Raw genomic sequence first — 23,126 nt, forward strand, 5'->3', positions numbered from 1 at the left:
CAATCATGACCAACATGACTTAGATAAATTAAATAAAAAAGAGAAATGAGGTAATGGTGACCGTGAAGAGATGACTGACACAGGGCCTGTGAGAGGTTTGTCAAGCATTTTAGGAGGGAAAACGGTAAAAAGACTATAAGAACATAGATACCACATGTCTTGCGATTCTAAATGGAAGGAAGTTTAAGAGATGCGGGATGCCCTAAATCCCCTCAAATTCTCACAAAAACAGTTATGAGTGATCTACTGCATTCAGAGTTTAACAAATATACAAAGATGAAAGAAGAAATACACATCCATAGATAAACATAAAAGTGACATGTGGCTATAATAATTATATGAAAAAGCCTAAGACGCAGAATGGGTTGAGGCCTGTGAATCATGCTAAGAATAAAAAAGGATTTTTTTCATATTAGTTTAAGAGCAAAGAGAGACAAAAGAAAGGATAACCCCATCATTATGGATGAATAGTGTGATGACAACATATGACAGAGCTGCCTTAATTTAATTTTGAAAAAAGGTTGAGGTTTTAAGTAAACAGAAATACGACAAAGAGAAAAGGAAGCTGATAAACTTGTACTTCGCTTCTCTTAAATCTGACAAGGAAAATAATCTTTAGTTTAGAAAGAAGGGAAAAAGAAGTGATAAAAGAAACTTGAAGCCTAAGATTGGTAAGAGTTAACTTAGGTATCTGAGCCTGTCAGCTCAGATAGAAAGGTCGAAGCCTGTTGCCCCGCCGTCCACAGCAGCTTTGAGGAGGTGCTGCAGTGAGAGGGGAGCTAGAAGCCTGGGGACTGGCAACGGCAAATCTGAGTTTTATTTTTTTAAGGATAAGGGTTATGGTTTCTGTGATGTATGCATTGATCTTGGACAAAATTCTGGAATGATTAAATGAATCATTAAAATAATTGTAAGAACCTTAGAAGAACCCCTTATATACGGCTTATAAGAGGAAGCAGTAATCACTTGGGGCCAGCATGGGTTTCCTAAGGACAAGCCACAGAAGACCAACCTTATTTCTTTTTTAGACTTTAGTAGACTGAGCATCAGAAAAGTGTGAGACCTGGAGTTCAATGCAAGGCTATCATGGAGAAGAGCTTGGCCTAAAAGAAAGCTCATTAAACATTAGTTATTGTTATTAGCCTTTGGATTTCAGCAATCCCTTTATGCAAGCCTCCCAATGACAGTTTCGTAGACAAGACTGCAATCAGGTGAACTGCTAGATGGATTTGTGATTAGTTATGCAAAGGATGCACAGCTAGTCATGAAATGCCCTAGTGGACTGTGATAGGGCTATGTCCATTTCAGCATATTTCCTAATAATTTGGATAAGAATATGGAAGATTTACTGATTGTATTTGCAGATAACATCCAAATGTGATTAGTAAGATTTGGATGGTTGACCTCAGATGAAATTTAATTGGGATAAATGTGTGTATGGTTCTGCCCTTGGGTCTACAAGTTAAGTGCATGGATATGGGACGACGTGACTCAGAGCAAATGTGAAAGACTTCAGAGTTTTAGGCCATGATTTAGTTTTGTGAGAGGAAGACAAGTGCAATCATAGTTTGCGCTGATTGACGAATTCCATAAAAGAGGATCATCTTTCTTCTGGTTGATCTGATCACATCACACCTCACATGTCGTGTTCAGATCTGGGTATCCAATCCCAGGAGCGACACTGACAAATTGCAGACCATTTGGAAGAGAGCATTCAAGATGACAAAGCACAGTATTTCAGAAACTTGTCATGTAGAGTTGAAGGGACTGGTGATGTTTTTCTGGGGGAAAAGCAGGCCCAGGAGAGCCAGCTGTATTCAAATATTTGTTTGTCAGTCGGATGGAAGGAGCTGGACCGTGCATGTATGATCCTGATGTGTGAATTGAGACTGGTGGATGAAAGTTGTTAGGCTCTATAACAAACAAACAACTGGGAGAGTTTCAGAGAGAAAGTGGCTGCCTTTGGATATATCCAAGTCTTCTGTTCCCTACCATGTTCAAGCCAGGGTGGATGACCATTTGGTGGAGAAACTGTAGGGGAAGTTCAAACATTAACTGGGTGGTGAGATAGAATGCTCTGTATTCAGCTTTCCTTATTCATCATCATTTCTTTACCTAAGAAATCACAATAGCTCTCTCCTTTCTACTGCTGGGATCCCAAACCCTCAACCTAATTCATGAGAACCTCCCTTTATCTGGCCTCCTTCTATTTATCCAACCATATCTATCTGCTTTCCCCAAGGAAAGCCTCCCACTTTCTTCCTTAAATCTAGTCTCAAAAACAAAACAAAATAAAACAGAGCATCCCACAGAGAAGAAATATCTTTTGATGACCTATTAACATGAATTCTGCAAATTTTCTAGGAAATCTATGAAAACAATACTCCTAATACTTACAATGATTAAAAGGCAATTATTATTATTATTTTTTAAAAGACTTTATCCACTTATTTGACAGAGAGAGAGAGAGAGACAGCCAGTGAGAGAGGGAACACAAGCAGGGGGAGTGGGAGAGGAAGAAGCAGGCTCCCATCGGAGGAGCCCGATGTGGGGCTTGATCCCAGAACGCCGGGATCACACCCTGAGCTGAAGGCAGACGCTTAATGACTGAGCCACCCAGGCGCCCCTAAAAGGCAATTATTTATGAGATGGAAATGCATTTGATTTTTCCCAAGCAGTAGAAAGAGAAAACAGTACAATTTTAAGAAATACAAATTGCTCAAAACAGTTATATAAAGCATTAAAGTTCATTTCGGCTTGTGCTTGCAACCACCAGTCATGACAAACTTTTAAGAGACTAAGGGCAAATTCTATTAAAAATACCAACCAAGGGGAGCCTGGCTGGCTTAGCTTGGTGGAGCGTGTGACTCTTGATCTCGGGGTTTTAAGTTTGAGCCCCACGCTGGGTGAGGAGATAACTAAAAAAAAAAAAAAAAAAAAAAAAAAATCTTAGGAGAAAAAACCAACGAAGAAGAGTAGATCTATGGAGGGAAGAATCTTATATTTCTTCTTTAATAGTTTTAAGGCAATAAATAAAAAATATTTCTTAAAGATTGTATTTATTTATTTGAGAAAGAGAAAGAGAAAGGGAGAGAGAGTGTATGTGTGTGGGGGAGGGGCAGAAGGAGAGGGAGAAGCAGAAGCCGACTCCACCCTAAGCAGGAAGGCAGACGTGGGGATCCCAGGACCTGGAGATCATGACCTGAGCTGAAGGCAGATGCTTTAACTGACTGAGCCACCAGGTGCCCCGGGAATAAATAAAATATTGTAGATGAATATGGTACTAATATTTTCATTGCTATGAAGGTGTATATGTAAAAATTCAGAAAAGGATTTAGAGGAAAATATCAACTCACCTTTAGGATTTATGTTATAAAATATACATAGAAATTTGGAGTTTAAATATAAGATAGACCATTAAATATGAGAGAAAGATCTTATTCTCATGTTACAACTTTCCTTAACAGCCTACTTTATATTTTCTTGAAGGTGAAATCATCAGAATTTTTGCAAATCAGAGGAAGAGAAGTTAAGCGAACACAAAAAAGTAAATTAGGAATTCCACATCAGAGACAAGGAAGGTGTTCCAGACCCCAGTGGGATCAAAAACTACCTAAAAAAAAGTAACTTCCTTGAGTTTACAAATTTTGCTGCCTGAAGAGAAGTTATTTAATAGCATTGATACCTGAAAATGCATTTTTAAAGGAAAATTAAGCATTTTAGAAATTCGTATATATGAGATCTAAGTTAAACTTTCCCACAGGAAGAGTTGGTGTCAGATATTATGGTTAGGATATGTATGTGTGCTATACTTCACACTTCTTTCTATTACTATTTTTGGGCAGTGTACTTAGATTAATGATATAACAGCGATATAACTAGAATTAAAAATAGCTCTTTGTGAAACTAAGGAAAATTAAGTTCTAACATGGTCGATCTGATATTTTTGGTCACAGTAATGACTACTTTGGATTAACTGCTTTTTATATTGGTTAATTTTGTTATGACAAAATAAAAATCAACCCAACACAAAATGTTCATAGGCCAATCAATTTGGTAATTAAGATGACCTTATTTTTCTCTACCGTCATTTCATGTTTTATTCCCCTCCCCCCAATTTTTAATGGAGATTCTTATAATACGGGGGTACAACCGCAATTTTGAATAATATGTGTAAATGCAATTTAGATTTATGGGTTTATCTTTTGCCAATCACCTTGTTGAAACTGGTTTTCTCCTTATTTTACCACTAGGTTTTTATGGGTTGGTTTATTCTAGATTCTTCTTCATTTGACTCTTTATTGGGGCTTAAAGAAGCTTTAATTATTAGCTTTTGTTGTTGCTTAGGGCATTGAAAGGTGTGATGGACATGGAAGACAACCTTTTTATGGCCAGCCTAAACTTTGTAAATGGATATTACTCACAATTTAGTAGCTGAGAATAGACTCACGGGAAAAGAATTCCAAAGTTTATGAAAGAGTCGAACTGGCATTTAAGTGACCCTGTACATGCCATTGCTTATCTGCATTGCTTTAAGCTCATTTAGTTAGCAAGATTATGTATTAAAACAAATAGTGACAGCAGACAACAAGTATTTTACCTTCAATAAATAGTTACTGTCAGATTATCAATGAAGCAGAAACTTCTTGATTTTTTTTCTAAAAAACCTTGCATTTAGTGCATTAAGCAAAGTAGTGTGACCACACACAGAGTCAGAGTCTTTTCTTTTTTATGTCTTAGTGTTTCAAAGAATGACAAATAGTCCTGTTTAAGGAGAGTGTGCTATAAAAACATACAGCCTTTCTCGAGCATGCCAAAAATATTTGTAGATCTTTTTGATATATATATAGTACTGTGTTAATTCATTAAAATTGAAATGAGAAATTTCCATTAGCAAGAAATAAGAATAAGACACAGAGGAATGAAAACCTGATAGTTAAGAAATTTGTATAAAGAAAGAGAATTTTGGAAAAATGTTTCTGAAAATCTTTGATTCACTGCTCCTTTTTCTTTAAACAGTATTTTCTTTACCTAACTTTTCTCACCAGTGACTAGCCCCCAAATTAATTTGTTTTCTTGGAAATTCGCCATCTCTTGGCGACATGTTATTTAGCTCAATGACCTAGGCAGATTCACTTGCAAATCTGTTATCAGAGTATGATGGGCGCATAGGAATTCAGATTGGTTGGGATGCTTTTTCAAGGAAAAAAAAAAATCGTAATGTATTCCACTAGCCGGGGCCTGTTCTAGACAGAACGGTGATGTAGATTACCTTGACCTCAGAGCTCACCTTTTCTCTCCTTTTTTTTTTTTTTCCTCCCTCAGTCCTTCCTTAGGATCCCTGGCTTTCCGGACACGCATTTTCACTCCTTCAGTTAGGTTTCTTTGTCTTGGGCATTTCCAAATGCTTTGGTTTTACCTCCCCAACCCCCACCCTACTCAAACATGAACAGATTTTATGGGCTGGTCTTGTTGAGCCCTGTGCTGTTTTGGAAATGATATGAACTGCTCTTTACCAGTGATTCAGGAATGTCCATACTGTGCCTAGCGATGGGTTAGCTGCTGTCTAGTGCAAATTAATAACAACAGCAATAAAAATAAAACGAGCATTTCTTAAGACTTCCACAGGCCAGGGACTGTTTATTCTTCTCAATTTCACAAAGGCAATAGTTAGGCATTTCCTTTAATAGTTAGGGATATTTATTTTCATCTTACAGAGGCCTTCAGAGAAGCTAATGATATAGCTTGCAAGTGTTAGAACTGAGATTCTGATCCAGGCGCAGCCAACTCTAAAGTCTAAATCCTTCATGCTATGCTACTATCTACAATACATGGAGCAGTTGGTGGACAGGTCAGCATTAACCCATTAGATAAAGGGTCAGAAGGGGCGGCACAAGAAGAAGGCGATGTATGAAAAGAGATATTTGTAAAAAAGAAAAAAGAACAGTAAATTTTGCAGGGAAGTTTGCCTTGGAGGTATTGTTTGAAGGATGTTTAAACATGGACGAAAGGATAGGCAGCAGTTGACCCATAACTGAAGGAACTGACAGGTATTGCTGTCGCCATGAATTATCCTGGAGACCGATAGTAATAGCTAATAGCTGCCATGTGAGAGACACTATTTTAAATGCATTCAATCCTTTCTTTCTTCTCTTTGTACTGAAGTATAGTTGACATGCAATGTTACATTAGTTTCGGGTTTACAACCTAGTGATTCAACAATTCTTTATGTTATGCTGTGCTCACCACAAGTGTAGCTCCCATCTGTCACCACACAATGCTGTTATAATACTACTGACTATATTCCTTCTCCTGTGTCTTTCATTCCCATGACTTATTCATTCCATAATCGGAAGCCTCTATATCTTGCTCCCCTTCCCCTACTTCCACCCTTCCACCCTTCCACCCCCTCCCCCTCCCCTCTGGCAACCATCAGTTTGTCCTCAACTCCTTTCTTTCTTAAAGTAACTTTATCCAGGATGTGCTAGTGTTGTTATTTCCAATTTGCCAAGGTATAAATAATTGACTTGCGTATGACCTAGTGATAATTTTAAACAGGATTTGAACAGAGGCATTCTGACCCTAACCCCTGTGTTAGAAGTACAGTCAGACATTAAGAGCCTTGAAACTTAGAGGAAGTTAGATGAATGCAGGAAGCAACAGAGAACTGTCGTGCCAGGCAAAGGAGTATTTAAAGATCAGTGTAATAGAATTTTGCAGGAGGAATTGAAGAGAGAAAGAAACAGAGGGTGTGGTGCTCAATCCAACTCTCAGACCCTTGCGAATGCAGGCTGAAGTGATGAGGACCTTGACTGGAGTGTGTTGGAAGTGAGGAGGGAGAAGCAGCGGCCCTGGGTAGAGGAGAAGCTCAGTTTTTCATAGGATGTGCAAGTGAAGGGAAGAGGAGTCAAAGATGGCTCAGCATTTTGTATCTTACAGACCAGGAACCTATGTGAGATAGTGATGCTGGAGCTGAAATTTGAGAGGTCTCAGCACAAGAGCAAATAGAAACACTGAAGCTTACTTTTCCATCATGCAAAGGGGAGTTCAACCTTGGAAGTCATCCCGTTTGGGATGGAGAAAGAAAATCGAGTGACTAAATCAAATCATGATGAATTTGAGAGGTAGATGAAGAGCTGGGACAGCACAGGTTTAAAAAAATTCACAAAGAAAAAGCAATTTCAGGAAGGGTCATCAATATTGTCAGCTGTGTCTTGGAGGTCCTAGAGAACATGATCTAAAGTTCATTTGATTTGATTTGATGAAAAGGTCATCTTTTGGTTAATGTAAGAGTATGATTTTATTTATTTATTTTTAAATTTAAAAAAAGATTTTATTTATTTATTTTGACACAGAGAGAGAGAGAGAGTAAGCACACAAGCAGGGGGAGTGGTAGTCAGAGGGAGAGGGAGAGGGAGAAGCAGGCTCCCCGCTGAGCACGGAGCCCAATGTGGAGCTTGATCCCAGAACCCTGGGATTATGACCTGAACTGAAGGCAGACGCTTAACCGACTGAGCCACCCAGGCATCCCCAAGAGTATAATTATAGTAGGGAGGTGGGAATGGAGTCGTCCTGGATAGGGGTCACTTCCACCTCAGGGGTCATTAACAGGCAGTAACAGGAAAAAAAAAATATAATCAGCAGTATTGTATTTAGATCCTAGTAGTTACTAATTTTATGAACCTATCCAAAATAGGCCTGCTCTAAAATAAGGGTAATAATACCTCCCACATAATAAGTTCACCGTGGGAGTTGGAGAGAATGTGTATAGATCACCTGGCACAGAACAGTAGTAGTAGTACATGGTGGGTGCTCAATATGTATTTGTTGATTGGATGGCAAGTGACAGTGGGAATTAAGAAAGGTCTTCATGCCTTCTTCTGTACTTCGGGAAGGCAGGAGAGAGGCAAGTTCGAGCACAGTGGGAAGGAAGATGCTGCATAAACTTAGAGACCTGGGTTCCAGTGAGGCTAGTTAACGGATAATGTACTACATTGTTCTACTTCTTCGGGGACATTAGCATTTGGGCAGAGTAGCAAAGACGTCATACGTGGTGGCTGAGTATGGGGTCACCAACTGAGTTACAGAAATCGGGAGAGAAGAGATTTGGGGTGAGATGACAATGAGTTTGCTTTTAGACCTGTTGTTTCTGAGGTATCTGTTAGTCATCTAGGTTGAGATCTTCAGCAGAAAGTTGGATATATAATTTTGAAGATCTGGTCAATGGTGATATTAAATTTGTTATAAACCAATATTATAGTTTTAAAGCTTATACATTTAGACACCCTTTTTAGAGCCTAAACTAAAATGTCAATGTCAATGTATTTTATATCGAAAAGACCACAAATGATCAAAGAAGCCCACTTTCTTTCCTCTGTTGCAGAATTCTGCAAGACTACCCCTCTCCTACCCTTCATGATCTGTGCACCACTGTCCCAGCCCAGCAACTACCTGTTAACTTGCGCTTGGCTTCTCGAGTGTACCATACAGCTGACAAGAAAGGTCACGATACTCTGCTTGCGATATTGGGAACCTCTTTCTTAGATCATCACTTTACAGATGAAGAGCGAAGAGACAGGTGAGAGTTCCACTGGTAACTTTCTTTTAAACTAGATTTAAACTGCCAAAGAAATTCTGCCTTTGAGGTTTAGATTTTGAAGACTCAATTCTGTTTTCAGATACTAGAGAGGAGCAGTTTTTGTCCTTTCCATTCCTTCCTAGTACATACACAGTCTAGGACAGCATCTTCATTTCCTGCTCTTAATACCATGACCCGCGGCCTATCACAAGGTAACTTTAGTTTAGTGGTGTCTAGTTACCAAACAGTGTCACATGCGTTAGCTCATTTGTTCTTTGTAACAACTCTGTGGAGTACAGATGTGAAAATTGAGGCTCGTAAAAATCAAGCCACGTTGCTAGGCTTATTACAATTAAGAAAATCACAGATTTGAGATTCAAAGTCAGTCTTTTAGATTTCACACCACCTTTGGGCATACTTGAGTCCAGGGATCATGTACAAAAGTCATTGCCCCTGGAGTTTCTTCCATTTCTCTTCATGTCTCACTTTCCTTTGGCATCTGAGCATTCTTTCATGGAGAGGATGTAATTTATAGCATCCTCAAAAGAGAGGAGAAAAGGGAGTGGAGGTCACATTTATTTAGCAGAAACTACAATCCTAGCACTGTGTGGTGTGCATTGCACCTTTTCTTTTTAAATCTTCAACTATAAGAAGTCGTAACTCCCATTTTATTCTCGAAGAAGCTTAGGCTCCATAATATCAGGTTGTTTGCCCAAGTTTTCATCTTTGGATAGTGATAAAAATCCACATGTGTCTAACATAGTTTTTCTCAAACTTTTTTTCACTATTACTCCTTTAAGGAAGGCTTTTAGACTTTTCCTCCTAATTGCCCTCCCCTGTTGCATTTTAATATCCTGGATATACATTGCTGATCTTTATGGTAGTGTATCTATCTATTTACACAGACACATATATACATATACATGTATACATATACATATATGTGTGTGTGTGTATATGCCGTACACATAAAAAGAATAAGCTTTCATCATCCTCCTCCCCAGGCACCAACTTTCACCCCTTTGGGGGCGATATCACCTGCCCATTGAGAATGCATATTCGTAAGTCTCTTGCCTTTCAGAAGAGCTGATAGGAATCCCGAAGATAAATCATCTACTACACATTTGAGAATATTGAAAACATTAAATATTTAGTTAAATTTAAGTATAACATTTTAAGCATTATAAGTATTTCATTAAAATATGAGAATATTTTAAAAGACCACTTTTAATTGCATGAACTATCACAGAATTATTAGTAACTTGCCCACTCTTTTCATGGTGTTTTCTGAGCTCATTTCCTCAAACTTGACTTTTAGTAAAAATTGTAACACTTTACTGCATTCTTTCATGATTTTAAGTCATCCAGTTTCCCTGCGTTCAGTAATCACAATGAAATTGAATTTGAATTCCTAAAAGAGGGTCATTCTCATGTTTATTTTCTATTTAGGCAAAAATGTTTTCCAAGGATTCATTTCCTATTCATCGTCTTAAACATCTAAGTCTTTTAGTTTTGATCTGTCAGGTACGTGGTTTTCAAAGTTTGGGAACAAATTGTATGTGAAGAATTTTGGAAATTTCAAAACTTCCTGCTTCTCTGGTAGAAAGTAACAGTTCTGTATGACATTCTTTGGAATATCTTTCAAAAGCCTAAAGCTGAGAGTGGAAAATAAAGACATAAACATAACCGGGTAGTCACGAAGCTACTGTTTTGAGTAATTTCCATCAGCGCCGTAAGCTACTCAACGGTTTGTGGAGTTATAGCTTGTGTTCGTCATGCGGAGTGTTACAAATACTGGTTTCTTTCCAATTCTAAAGTTTTTTTTCTTCAAGTAGATCGTTCCTTTTCTAAGAGAGTCAATAAATGTTCTATTTGATGATGATAATTCTTGGCAATTTGTTCCCAAGTACCAAATAAGAAGTTAATTTAAGTACCGCATATTTAATTCTCTGGCACCCCTCTCTTGAGGATTACCTTGCTAAACATAGCTTAACCTTTGCAAAATATATCTGTCTGCTGAGCCTACAAGTTCGGAGAAATGCATAATTTTTTCTGCGCTAATAAGTGTTCTCAGGAGAGGTGATTGTAAACACAAAACGCATACCCTTTCATTTAGTAGTTTTTGGTTTTTCTGTGAGATGAACAGTTAACTACAAAGCATAACAATATTTGTGGTTGTATTGTTTTCATGCTCTCCTAATTCTGCATATAGTAATTGTTATTTGTGGCAAACACCAAGGATATTTTAATGAACTAGCATAGGTACGTACTTAAGTTTATTTAAAATAGCATAGATTGTTCAAAGTTACCTTTATCTTGCTAGATAGAATTTTGATGAGGACTATAAAAATGTTTCATATTGATTATAATTTTGCTTTTAAGGTTTCTGTATTCTAAAGAGGAGTTTATAGTTGTTTGGTTAGAATTAGCATAGAATTTTAGATTTGGGGTTTTAAATAAGGTAAATCATTGAAAGTATTTAAACACTTAGATTAACTTACAGTTTGATGAATAGTCTTCTAACATCTCTTGTATGTGCACGTGTTTAAACCATGTACGGCATTCTATAGACTGATTTTTCACCCAAGGGTATATGTGAACATTTAAATATTTTCATATTATTCACTAACTTAACCAAGCTGCAATGTAAGAAGACTCCAAATGTGGAGTAATTTATTAAACTTTTTTTGCTCTAAGTTTTTGATGCATATTGCCAGTCTTCTCTCCAGAAAAATTATATGGACTTAGACTGCTTTCAACAATTTATGATGCTGTTCATTTCCTTTCACCCTTAAGACAACCTATTATCAGTCTTCTTGATTTTTTTCTAATCCGCTGAGGAAACATATCTTTTTATTATTATAGTTTTATTAATTTCTAGTGATGGTGAGCGTATTTTTAGATGTCTTTTGGCTATTTTTCTCCTTTTGAGAATTATCAATTCATATTCTGTTGAGTCATCACTCATTTCTTCCTAATTGTATAAATGATCTTTTTATATTAAAGATTTTAATTATTTGTCATAGATAGTAGACAGTTTCTTTTAATTTGTTGTTTACTTTCTAGTTTTATTTATGGTGTTTTATGCTATCCAGAAGTCTTAATTGTTATGTGGTGAAAACTATAGCAATCATTCTCCATGTGTCTTAGTCTTGGTATCCTTCTTAGAAAGGGCTTTTCTACACTTAAATTTAAATGTATTTTCTCATATTTTCTTCTAGTAATTTCATAGCTTTCCTTGATCCATCTGTAGTTAATTTGATAGAATAAGCATTATTTTTTCCCAAATGACTAGTTAATTGCATATCATTTATTCAATAAATCCTCTTTCCTCACTGATTTGAAATGCCAACTTCTCATACCTTAAATTCCAGTGTGTTACTGAGTCTATTTATGGACTTATGTTCTATTTCACTGGCTTGTCTATGTAGAATTGCTTGTGTATTTTGTTGATCCACCATCAATAAAGAGGGAGGGGGCAAAAAATGGTGTCTCACAAACATGGGCTGACCTTCTCAAGTCAGGTTCACCTTAAAGCTAGCTTCCTCGTGGTAAGCAGTACTTAGGCTATAGATCCCAGACCTAACCTTCCACTCGACTTCAAGTTACAAGAGAAATTCTTAGTCACATTTTGAAAAAAATGTGAACAGACTGTTAGTTCTATAAATTAAAACAGTGGCAACTGCAACAATTGGAAAACCAAAGGCTAAGTGTCAGAATTAAATGTTTAATATCATTTATTATTTTGTTACAAAATAACAATAGGAACAATACTTCAGCAAATATGCAAGAAAATGCAAAAACCCCTTCAATTATCCAAAATCTTGCCATCCAGAGACAGTACTGTTTACATTCTTAAATATGTGATTCCAGACTTTTCTGTATGCAGATAAATAGCATAGAACAAAACTGGGATAATGCTATGTACCTAATGTTTTGTAACCTGATTTCTTAAACTGTGTTGTAATTATCTTTTCTTGTCAAGGAAAATAGATCTGAATAATCACTTAAATCAATCAGCAAATATTTTTTGTGTGCCTACTGTGTGGCAGGCATAGAGTTTAGGCACTAGGGAAACATCTGCTAACATAATCCTTGCCCTCAGGGAATGTGGAGATTAGCAGAAAAGAACATGGTAAATTACTTATCAGGAATGTAACAATTAATATGCAGATGTGCAGGGTGCTGTGGAAACTTGGAAGATTTCCTGATTATCTTGGGAGGTTTGAGGAAATGATACTTACATTGCAACCTGAAGAGTGAATCAACATCACTCGGGAACTTGTTAGAAATGCAGGTGATTTGAATGCATATTGGAGTTTGAGAGTCCCTGCTGTGGACAGTTAGAGCTCATCTAAGAATTGGAAAGAGGTCTAGCATTGGAGAACAGGAGGAGCAGTGGTGCGATGGAGGCTGAGTGGAGGCATGAATAAAATCATGTAGGATTTCACAGATGCCCTGCATGTGTGTGTGAGAGCAAATGAGCCTTGGGGGAGAGATTCTTATTCACAGTGTATTGGGAAACCATTGACAGAGTTTTTTGAGGAAGAATGACACGATCAGATTTGCTGTAAGATACACAGTACTCAACTTGACTTTTTAGTAGTGTTTTGCACAGTTGCATTAACTCTTCCTTAAAACACTTTAATCTCTTGACCTTTGGGACTATACTCTTTTATGGTTCTCTTTCTGCCTCCTTGACTATGTCTTCTCAAGTCTCCCTTGCAGGTATCTCCTCATCTCTTGACTTCAAAACATTGGCGTGCCCAATGTTTTTTATACTGGGACCTGTTTTCTCCCCTCCTTACCAAGACCATGGCTTTAAATACCATCTATATGCTGCTGGTATCATTTACTAAGATACATGCAGAACGATGTTCATTGTCCTTATAATAATTAAAAACTGGAAACAACTTGTGTGTTTATCAGTGGAAGATTTTTTATGGCACATCCAATGATGGGATACACTGCAACCTCAATTAAGAATACGGTAGTGCTCTGTGTGCTGAAAGGAGGTAGAACTAAAATATAAACAGACATATGATTATATACAAATTTGTGTGTGTGTGTGTGTGTGTGTGTGTGTGTGTAAGGAAACTCAAGAAACTGTTAACTGTGGTCCTTTTGTTTTCATTATAGATTGTACACTAATTCCATAAAAAATGAAACTCTGTCCTGTTTTTGGCTTGCTTTATATGGTGTATGTTTGCCCTTTTATTTTTAATCTGTTTTAGTTGTGTCACTTGTAGATTGCATAGACTAGAATATTTTTTAAGCCAATCAAAATTTTTCTTATAATAGATTGGATCACCCTTATTCATTTATTGTCATATCAGATATACTTGATATTATTCCTGTCATCTTACTTTATATTCTCTTTCTCTTGTTTTAGTTCTTTGCTATTTCCTATAATCTATCATATTTACCAATATTTATCCATGTGTGTGGTTTTTTTTTTTTTTTGGTTTGTATCATTATCTGATATTTAATGTTGTGAGATAGAAATCTGAAGCCTGTTTTTATTTTATTTGCAAGTAATCTGTTTCCTCTCCACTTCTCCTCCTAGATGCTTCTAGGACTTTAAATTTTGCCTTAAATAACGTCACTGGCACATGTTGGGGAGTGCATTGCTTTTTAATTAATTTTTCCTGATACACAAAAAGCCCTTTTAATATGCAAATACACTTCTTCAGTTTAGAACTTTTTCTATTTTATTTTAAGTAGTATTTACATTCTACTTATCTGATGACTTTCTTCGGGTATGTCAATTAACCATATGTTGGATCTGTATTATCTATCCTCTACATTATCATCACTTTATATACCTTCATCTCTCAAACCTTTCTTCCAAATCAATTGTTTCATTCTTTTTTTTTTTTTAAAGATTTTATTTACTTATTTGACAGAGAGAGAGTCAGCCAGCGAGAGAGGGAACACAAGCAGGGGGAGTGGGAGAGGGAGAAGCAGGCTCATAGCGGAGGAGCTTGATGTGGGGCTCGATCCCAGAACACCAGAATCACGCCCTGAGCTGAAGGTAGATGCTTAACGACTGAGCCACCCAGGCGCCCTAATTGTTTCATTTTCTGCGTATAAATTTTAAAAATTTCTGCTAACTACCATTTAATTAATTAATTTATTTAAAGATTTTATCTATTTGAGAGAGAGATAGCGAGTGAGAGAGAGAGCATGAACAGGAGGGAGAGGGAGAAGCAGGCTCCCCTCTGAGCAGGGAGCCCGATGTGGGGCAATCCCAGGACCCTGGGATCATGACCTGAGCCGAAGGCAGATGCTTAATCGACTGAGCCATCCGGGTGCCCCTCTAACTACTATTCTAATACTGCTATAGCATTTTTCTTTTTTCTTAATTCTATTAATCTCTTAAGAAAAATCTAAGTCTTTTGTCTTATCTGAATTTTTGTTACGTGTTTCATGAAAGAATTTTAAAAATTTCCTTGATAGATTTTTGTCAAGAAAGCACAATTTTTCTGAAATACTTTTTAAGGGGAGCTTGGGTGGCTCAGTTGGTTGAACAGTTGCTCTTGATTTCGGCTCAGGTCGTGATCTCCGTGTGGTGGGGTCAAGCCCCCAGCCGGACTCCCCCCTCAATGGGGTGTCTATTTCTTTCCATCTGCCCCTGCCCCTGCTCACATGCTCTCTCTCTCTCTCAAATAAATAAATCTTAAAAAATACTTTTTGATTTCTATAATAATTTTTTCCCAAAAGGATGTTCTTCATATAACTTTTGGATGCTATATTTCTTTCTTAAACATTTCAGACTCTCTTCATGGAATTCGTATTTGATTTTTCTATGTACTCACTTTCTGGTTGCCCGAAGTTAATATCAGGTAGATTGACCTGGCATTTCTTGACTGCTCATCTTGGAGGCATAAGAATACTATGTTTAGATTTTAAGTAGGAGCACCAGAAGATGCAGGTTTTAGTACTCATTTTCATTCAGGATCCTGAAATTTGTTGGAGGGTGGGATGGGCCAGGTTCTGAGAGTTTTGCCTCTATATAGTTTTTCTGTGAGTGTTAACTATTATACTAGAGATTGGCCTTTGCCATTGGTTTTTCTATATGATAAAGATTATTCTAAGCTTTTTTTCTGTGCATGCACATATTTTATATACATACATCTTACAAAAATGATATTAAGGATGTTGATTTTGCAGTTTATATTCCTTTGAGGATTTTTATTTTAAAACTGAAATACTGACACATGAGATATTATTTTGACTCACTATATCTACTACTTAACAGTTTATGAATGAACTATATAAAGTTTGCTTGCATTTCAAAGATTTTATCTGAATCTTTTAAATACTGTGGTGATATTTGAATACAAAAAACAGAAAATTATCTAATAGAAAATGTGTTGGATGCATTTATTATATAATTTAGTATTTTTAAAAAACATTTATTTATTTGAGAGAGAGACAAAGAGAACGTGAATGGAGGGAGGGGCAGAGGGACAGGGAGAGAGAATCCTTAAGCAGATTCCCCACTGAGCATGGAGGCTGACATGGGGCTCCATCCCAGGACCCTGAGATCACGACCTGAGCTGAAATCAAGAGTCGGATGCTTAACCAACTGAGCCACCCAGGCACGCCTATATAATCTAGTATTAACAACAACTCTATATAAACAGATAAAACCATTGTATTTCCCAAATGAAGAAAATGTAGTTCAGAGATTCCATGTCTAGCCCATGTATGTAGGGCTGGTAAAAGCTCAGATTCAGAATTAGATCTCTCTGCTTCTATATGTGGTTTCCATTATATCCCACTGTTTTGTGAATTTGTGAAGACCCTCTCATTTTTTTCTTTTCATGCTTCATTCTGAATACTTGTTCTTATCTTGTTTTCGGAAAAAATCTTGATATAAGCCAGAAAGAAGCTGAGAAGCAAGCTCTAGTTGAATAATTTGAGATATGCATATTTTATTTAACCCTGGTTTTTTATTTGATGCATTGTGACCCAACATTGGAAGCAGGGCTTTTGCTTATATTAAACTGGAGGTTCTTACATTTCTTGTTCCCTCTTAGCAACTGAAATCCTATTTCTGAGTATTAGGCCAGGACTGGGACCTTGCAAACTGTGGTAGACTTCCTTGATATTAATTACTTAATCACTGAAAGCTTTCACTGAATACTGCCTGGTTTTGTTTTCCCTATTACTGGTTGCTCCCTACTAGAACGTGCCATTGTCCCAAGACAGAACTTTTTGATGCCACTTCTAGTGCACTACTGCCTGTGGTCTGGCATACTATGTTTGGAATATTGTGTTCTGTCTTCTGCTCTATATTTCCTTCAAACGTGGGTATGTGGAACAGACTTTCCCCCACTCTGCCCCATTTCCTGCATTGTCTTCCATTCCTCAATGGTTAGGTCTAATCCTACCCCCACACCCATCCCTTACTTGGCCTTGTTCCTTGCTACGTAATCTAGGCAGTGACCCAAGATACATTAAGCACATAAGACTTAATTCCTGTCTGAGGTCTAGCTGGGGATATGTCACAGACGCACATGTTTTAGAGCCAGAAGAGATCTTACCCTTCTCCTAACCTAACCTTCTCATATTTATGGATGCAGAAACTGGGTAAATTTCACACTCCAAATCACAGTTGGTGGCAGAGTTAGAAGTAGAACCAATAGTAACCTCAATTAGACTTCTATTATATCCATTTTTAATAAATAACCCTTATACCTAAATAAGCCTTAAGCATATTTTAAAAAATACAGATTGGGATGACAGAAGTCATTTTATTATGCGTGATCAATGTTTGGTGAGATATTAGATTATTTTTGATGTATTTTTGTCTTATATGGAACTATAAACACAGGAATTATTTGGACATTACTATGATTTCATAACTCAATATGTGAAAGCTGAAATTTTTTTTAAAGCAAAGCAATGTCATTCCACCAGATGTCACTGTTTGCATGTAACAAGGAAGTTACAATGATTAAAAATAAAATCCCCCACTTCCCTAATCATATTTTGTAAAAAAAAAAAGAAAATCTATATAGTTATACTCTTCTTTAGATTTATTATTTTATTATAAAGTATTCAAAGTGTTCATTACCTGTGCTACAAATTTTGAAGACTATGCTAAAGAAAATTATTTGTAATCTTCAAGAAGACAAGTCTTTTCTAGATCTAGGAATTTGCTTCTCAAGCAACATTCTTTGTAAGTTACTATTTCCTAAATTGTAGGTTGTGATCCAATGAGGGGCTGTGAAATCAGTTTCGTGGCTTGCCACAAGCACTTGAAAAAACTGTTGTGTGGAATAGAATACGCTATTGCATATAAGTATTATTTTGGCAAAACTTTTGCACATGAGCACTCTTAAAATATCCCTGTACACGTTTTCTTTGAGTTGTATAAAAGCAACTGTGAGCTCCATCCGTGAAGCCTCTCCCAGATTTTGTACCCCAAGGAGCAAGATGAATTCTAAGGAAGGCATAGCAAAGATGTGGTGGGGGCACGTGTCTGTTAGAGTAACACCAAGAAGGGGAGAAGGGGGCTGGAGGGAGAACACGTCTCCATGCTTCATAGGATGGAGCTCATGTTCGCTTTTATGTAACTCCAAGAGTACGTATGCAGAGATTTTAAAAGAGTACTCACAGCTTAGAGCAAAGAAACACATTTTATATCTCTGGCCCATGGGAGACAAGGAAAGAGGTTTAACTCACTCTGAGAGAGGTGGGCATGTTTCCTTCATTCAACACCCTCAATAATGGCAATAATACCAAAAATAATTGTAATACCAACCACTTAGTGAGCATGCGCTATGTGCGAACTCTCACATGTATTATTTATAAGCATTAGACTCTGAAAGACCTGATCACTGTTGCTGTAGATAGATGAAGAAACAGACCTAGGAAGGAAAAGTGACCTACCCCACATAGAACGCCAAATGGTCAAAGTGACACCAAAGTCCTGGTTTTTAGCCTCATTCCAAAAGCTAGCTCTTCTCACTATATCTGAATTTTAGGCTCCAGCCCCCCATAACGACCACCTGGACTCTATGATAAGGGTATCAGTTCCTAGGCTCTATCCCTAACCCACTGAATTAGAATCTCTAGAGGGGGAGTCTGGGAAGCTATAGATTTGACAAGCTCCTGGAATTTTCTTATGATCAGGCTGTTTTAGGAAAGATTGCAGTACATCTGTGGTTTTCAAACTTCAGTATCTATCAGAATCTTCTCTAGGGCTGGTTAAAACACAGATGACCGGGTCCACCCTGAGATTTTGGCTCATTAAGTAGAATGGGGGGTCAAGAATTTGCATTTTCTAGCAAGTTCCTGTGTGAAGTTAACGATGCTGGTTAGGGAACACACTTCGGGAGCCGCTGCAGTACCTGCGCCTCTCAGTTCCCCAGGGCAGAGTGTGGGACTGGCTTTGGCTGTGAGGCTTTCCTCGCTGCGCCAGAATACAACAGCACTGATTCAGTACCTACTACAGTTGCACCCACCGAAGAAAGAAAATGAGTAAGAATCACTTTTCTCTTCACACCAGTCTGTGTCTGCTGTGAAAAAGATACACAGAATCAAAAGTAGTATATTCTACGATGAAAGATCAGATGGAGTGCCGCAGGAAAACTAGGGAAGGAAAGATGAATTTTGACTGGGTAGAGGGGGATTTATAAAGCTGTCATGAAGGAGTTTTGATCTGAAAGCCTTCTTTTCATCATTTTTATAGCCACACTGTATTGTCATTTGGTTTGCCTGTCTTCCCTCCTGCCCCTTAGTAATCTCAGCCCCTCGGGCACCTTTTGCAGAGGGAATGTAGGTTCGGCCAGGAGTTAGGGATGGGAAGTGGGATTGGCAAGTAGGTGGTGCCCAGACTGCGGAGGACCCCGAATGCGAGGCTCAGGAGCTTGAGTTCATACAGGCTGTGCAGTCATTAAAGTATTTGGAGATGCAGTGACTGATGACGCCTCTGGCAGGGTATCTAGCATGGATTGGAGGAGGGAGAGTCCAAGGTAAGGGGCCAGTAACGATGATATCACAGGACTAGGTGAGAGAAAATGCAATGGACAGGACAGACACCACGGAAGGAGAAGGAGCAGAATCAGGGATTACTGCTGGGCGTGAGGGAGAGGTTGGTTATGAAGAGATTTTCAGTCTGAAACGGTGTTTTCCAAAGGGGGTGAACTCTAGAAAAAGGATTAGTTCTTCCCTCTGCATATAAAGAAGGAAGTAGGAAACGTTTGGAGAAAAATTTCAAGTAAATGATTCATCTTTGTCATACAGAAACAGTTGCTAATCTTGTATAGGCTTTCACTAAGGTCCTCTGTAAATGTCTACCAGAGCTATACAGTCTAAAATGTCCAATGACTTCTTTCTCTTCCTGTCAACCGGAATGTCCTTTTCTTTAGTGCACATTTGGACTGTGAAAAGACAGTAAGCTGGGAATGACTCTTACTACCTTGTTTTTGGTATAGAGCTAGGTAAAAATACAGCAGTGTCTCAAGATGGCTTCTTAAGGTCACACCTCTCCTTCCTGATCTTAGAAATATTTTACTGATGTTGACGTATGTGCTCTCTTGGCTCAGTATTACAGCCAACAGACTTTGCCCTGTTTTTTGTTCTGTATGTATCAGTCAGGATTCAGTTGCAGAAAACAGAATTATTTTTAACTATTTTAAGCAAAAAGGGAGTTAGTAATGAAAATTTGATGCTTATAAAAATCAGTGGAAAGATTGGGAAAATGGGTTCTAGGCAGGAGGACTTCCAGAGATGACTCACACAGCACACTTAACTGGCTGCCAAGGGAGCTGCTCCTTCTAGCATAGTCAGGAAGGTGGCAAATCTGGAAGCCAGTACTGGCAACATTCTACCTTAGCTGTGATTCAGGGATCCAGTGGCCTCTACTGTCACAGCTTTAGACTCTGAAACCACAGTATTTCTGTTTGATACACTCACTGCCGCCCCCTTCCCCCTACCAAAAAAAGAGAGGCAGCCTACAAAGGACTGTTCACTGAAACACTACTACAGTAGAACTCAGTTGCCGTGATTGTTTGCCAACAAAAACATGGGAACCTTCTGCCTTCCAAATTGTAAGTGAGAGCATCTGATTCGTGGATCCTGGATCACAGCTAGGACACTGGCTGCAGGAGAGTGTTACCTCAGCAGTTCAGGAAAGCACTTCAGAAGGAGGCTAATTTGGGTATTCAGGGGCAGTCTGCTATAGTCACCATATTGGCACTTGAACTTTATCTTCTCTTTGAATTAAAACATTTTGACTAGTTGAGCTAGGAGGCTTTTCTCCACAACTCTACTTTGGCAAGCTCTGTCTCCACGAGCCTAGCTTTGGGTGGGCCTGCTTTTTGAGAGCTGGTATGATAGGATCCGAGGGTTTCAGCATATTATTAAGTAACTAAAGTCAGTTGGGTGGTTTCTGTACTCTTAGTCTTCACATTTGATGGCTCATAAAGTGATTGTCTGTTCATATAATGGAATATCAAGAACATTGGCTCTAAATACGTCCACGTGAAATTGATACAGCCACAGTCTGTGTAAGCCCATTTTGTACTCATTTTATAGTTCTTTTATAACAAGTACAAAAATTAGTACAAATTAATATAAAATTTAGTACAAAATTCATGTTATATTAAGCAGTTTGTAAGTCAGTCATAAATAACACATTTTGCCTTCAAATTTTCATTTAGCTCATCTCTTTGGCATATCTAAGGCTTTTGTTTATAAGTTTTGTTTCTTGTGTATACCCTAACATATATATACATATATATATACATACATATATATATGTATATATACGTATGTATATATATATAGTTTGTAGCCTAGAGAGGAAGATTTAATGCCATAGTTTTTTGGGTCATCCTGGCAAGATATGATTCAAGAGGAGAAAACTTTACTGTGAGAAGGCAGTTCTGCTTGGGCTGGCGCTTCACCTCCCTCTAAGAAATGAGACCATTTCCTGTGGGCTTGGAGTGGGGGACAGGTTAGTGATCAGAAAGTAGAGACCTTTTTTACTTCTTTTGTAATTAGGCTTTCACAGTGTGAATTTATTATTCCAATATAATGAAACCATCATAAAGGTTACTACTAAAATGTATACAGAACCAAGATAAATTATTTTGAATTATTTCCCATTTCTGATTATCTGACTTCTGCACAATTTCTGCTTAGTACAGATATCAAATGTTAATGTGTTTATTTCAGCAGAGATATGAAATGAGACTCATCAGTGACCTAAAAAACAAATTTATTGTTTTTATCATACTATAGAATACTGCAAGGAATTCCTGTTGTGGATCGCAATCAAGAATATGTTCCCGTCCTTCCACCACCACCAGTGGTACTACCGCAATTGACACAAAGAACTAGACAGCTCGCTCACAAACCATACCTACAACTCTTGGGAGAGGAAGTAAGAACTTCCTATAAATATTACTTTGCTCTACCTTACTGTTCTCAAACGTTTTGGTTTCAGGACCCTTTTTATAACCTTAAGAATCATTGAGGACCTCAATAATTATTTATGTGGGTTATATCTTTTTTTTAAAAGATTTTATTTGTTTTTTTGAGACAGAGAGAGAGCATGTTCGTGAGTGGTGGGGGAGGGGCATAGGGAGAGGGAGAAGCACATTCCCTGCCGAGCAGGGAGCCACAGGCAGAGCTTGATCCCAGGACCCTGGGATCAGGGCCCAAGCCAAAGGCAGACACTTAAGTGACGGAGCCACCCAGGTGCCCCTATGTGGGTTAGATCTATTGACATCTAGAAATATTGGAAATTGAAACTGAGAAAATACTAAGTGTTTATTTACTAAAAATAACAGTAACAAAATAATATGTTAACATAAAATGTATTTTTATGAAAAATAATTATATTTTTGAAAACCAAAAATTTAAGGAGAAAACTAGGGTTGTTTTACATGTCTTGCAATCTCTTTAATGTGTGGCTTACTAGAAGATGGCTGAAGTCTCGTGTCTGCTTATGCATTCAATTTTGTGGTAGGTTGTCTTGGTTGAAATATATGAGGAAAGTTCTGGTCTTACACAGCTGTGTAGTTGGAAATTTTAATATATTTTTTAATATAATTATGGATATTTTCCCTTGATAATATGCCAAAACTTAACAAGTAGTAGTTTCTTGAAAGTTGTTGCAAGCCTTGTATTCTGGGGAAGATGGAGAAGAACTACTTTTACTCCTCCCTGTTTTTCCTGCTAAGTACAACTAAAAATGCTGGATGTTACAAACATAGAAGACTCTTGAAAACTGGAGAACAAAACACATTAACTAGAAACTTTGGAACCCAAGAAATGACATGGCCGTGAGTTAGTTCCTTGGGTTTTCTTTTTTGCTACATATATACTAGACTTGAAGCTGAGAAAGCTGTTAATCTAGAAACAAAAAATAGACAAAGGAAAAAAAACTCTAACAAAAGCCAACTCTCATTAGGCAAAGAACTAGGAAAGGGGAAGCCTAGCAAGACAGAAAAATTTTTAGACAGTAACTGCTCCATTCCAGCTAAATACCACAGAAAAAAGTGCCCCCCCCAATCAAAAGTCTAGT

At 37.6% G+C, this 23,126-nt stretch overlaps 1 protein-coding gene across 1 annotated transcript in view; it reads left to right on the plus strand.

The window, feature by feature from the left end:
• The window catches only part of TTC6 (tetratricopeptide repeat domain 6), a 190,640-nt gene that overhangs the window by 75,759 nt on the left and 91,755 nt on the right, over positions 1–23,126 (plus strand). Inside the window, exons 5-7 of the mRNA XM_057306418.1 lie at positions 3,490–3,623; positions 8,384–8,578; positions 21,839–21,980. Coding sequence (XP_057162401.1) covers positions 3,490–3,623; positions 8,384–8,578; positions 21,839–21,980 — 471 coding nt within the window. The remainder of the gene's footprint in view (positions 1–3,489; positions 3,624–8,383; positions 8,579–21,838; positions 21,981–23,126) is intronic.

This window comes from Ursus arctos, unplaced genomic scaffold, assembly GCF_023065955.2.
Source record: "Ursus arctos isolate Adak ecotype North America unplaced genomic scaffold, UrsArc2.0 scaffold_37, whole genome shotgun sequence".
Classification (NCBI taxonomy): Eukaryota; Metazoa; Chordata; class Mammalia; order Carnivora; family Ursidae; genus Ursus; species Ursus arctos.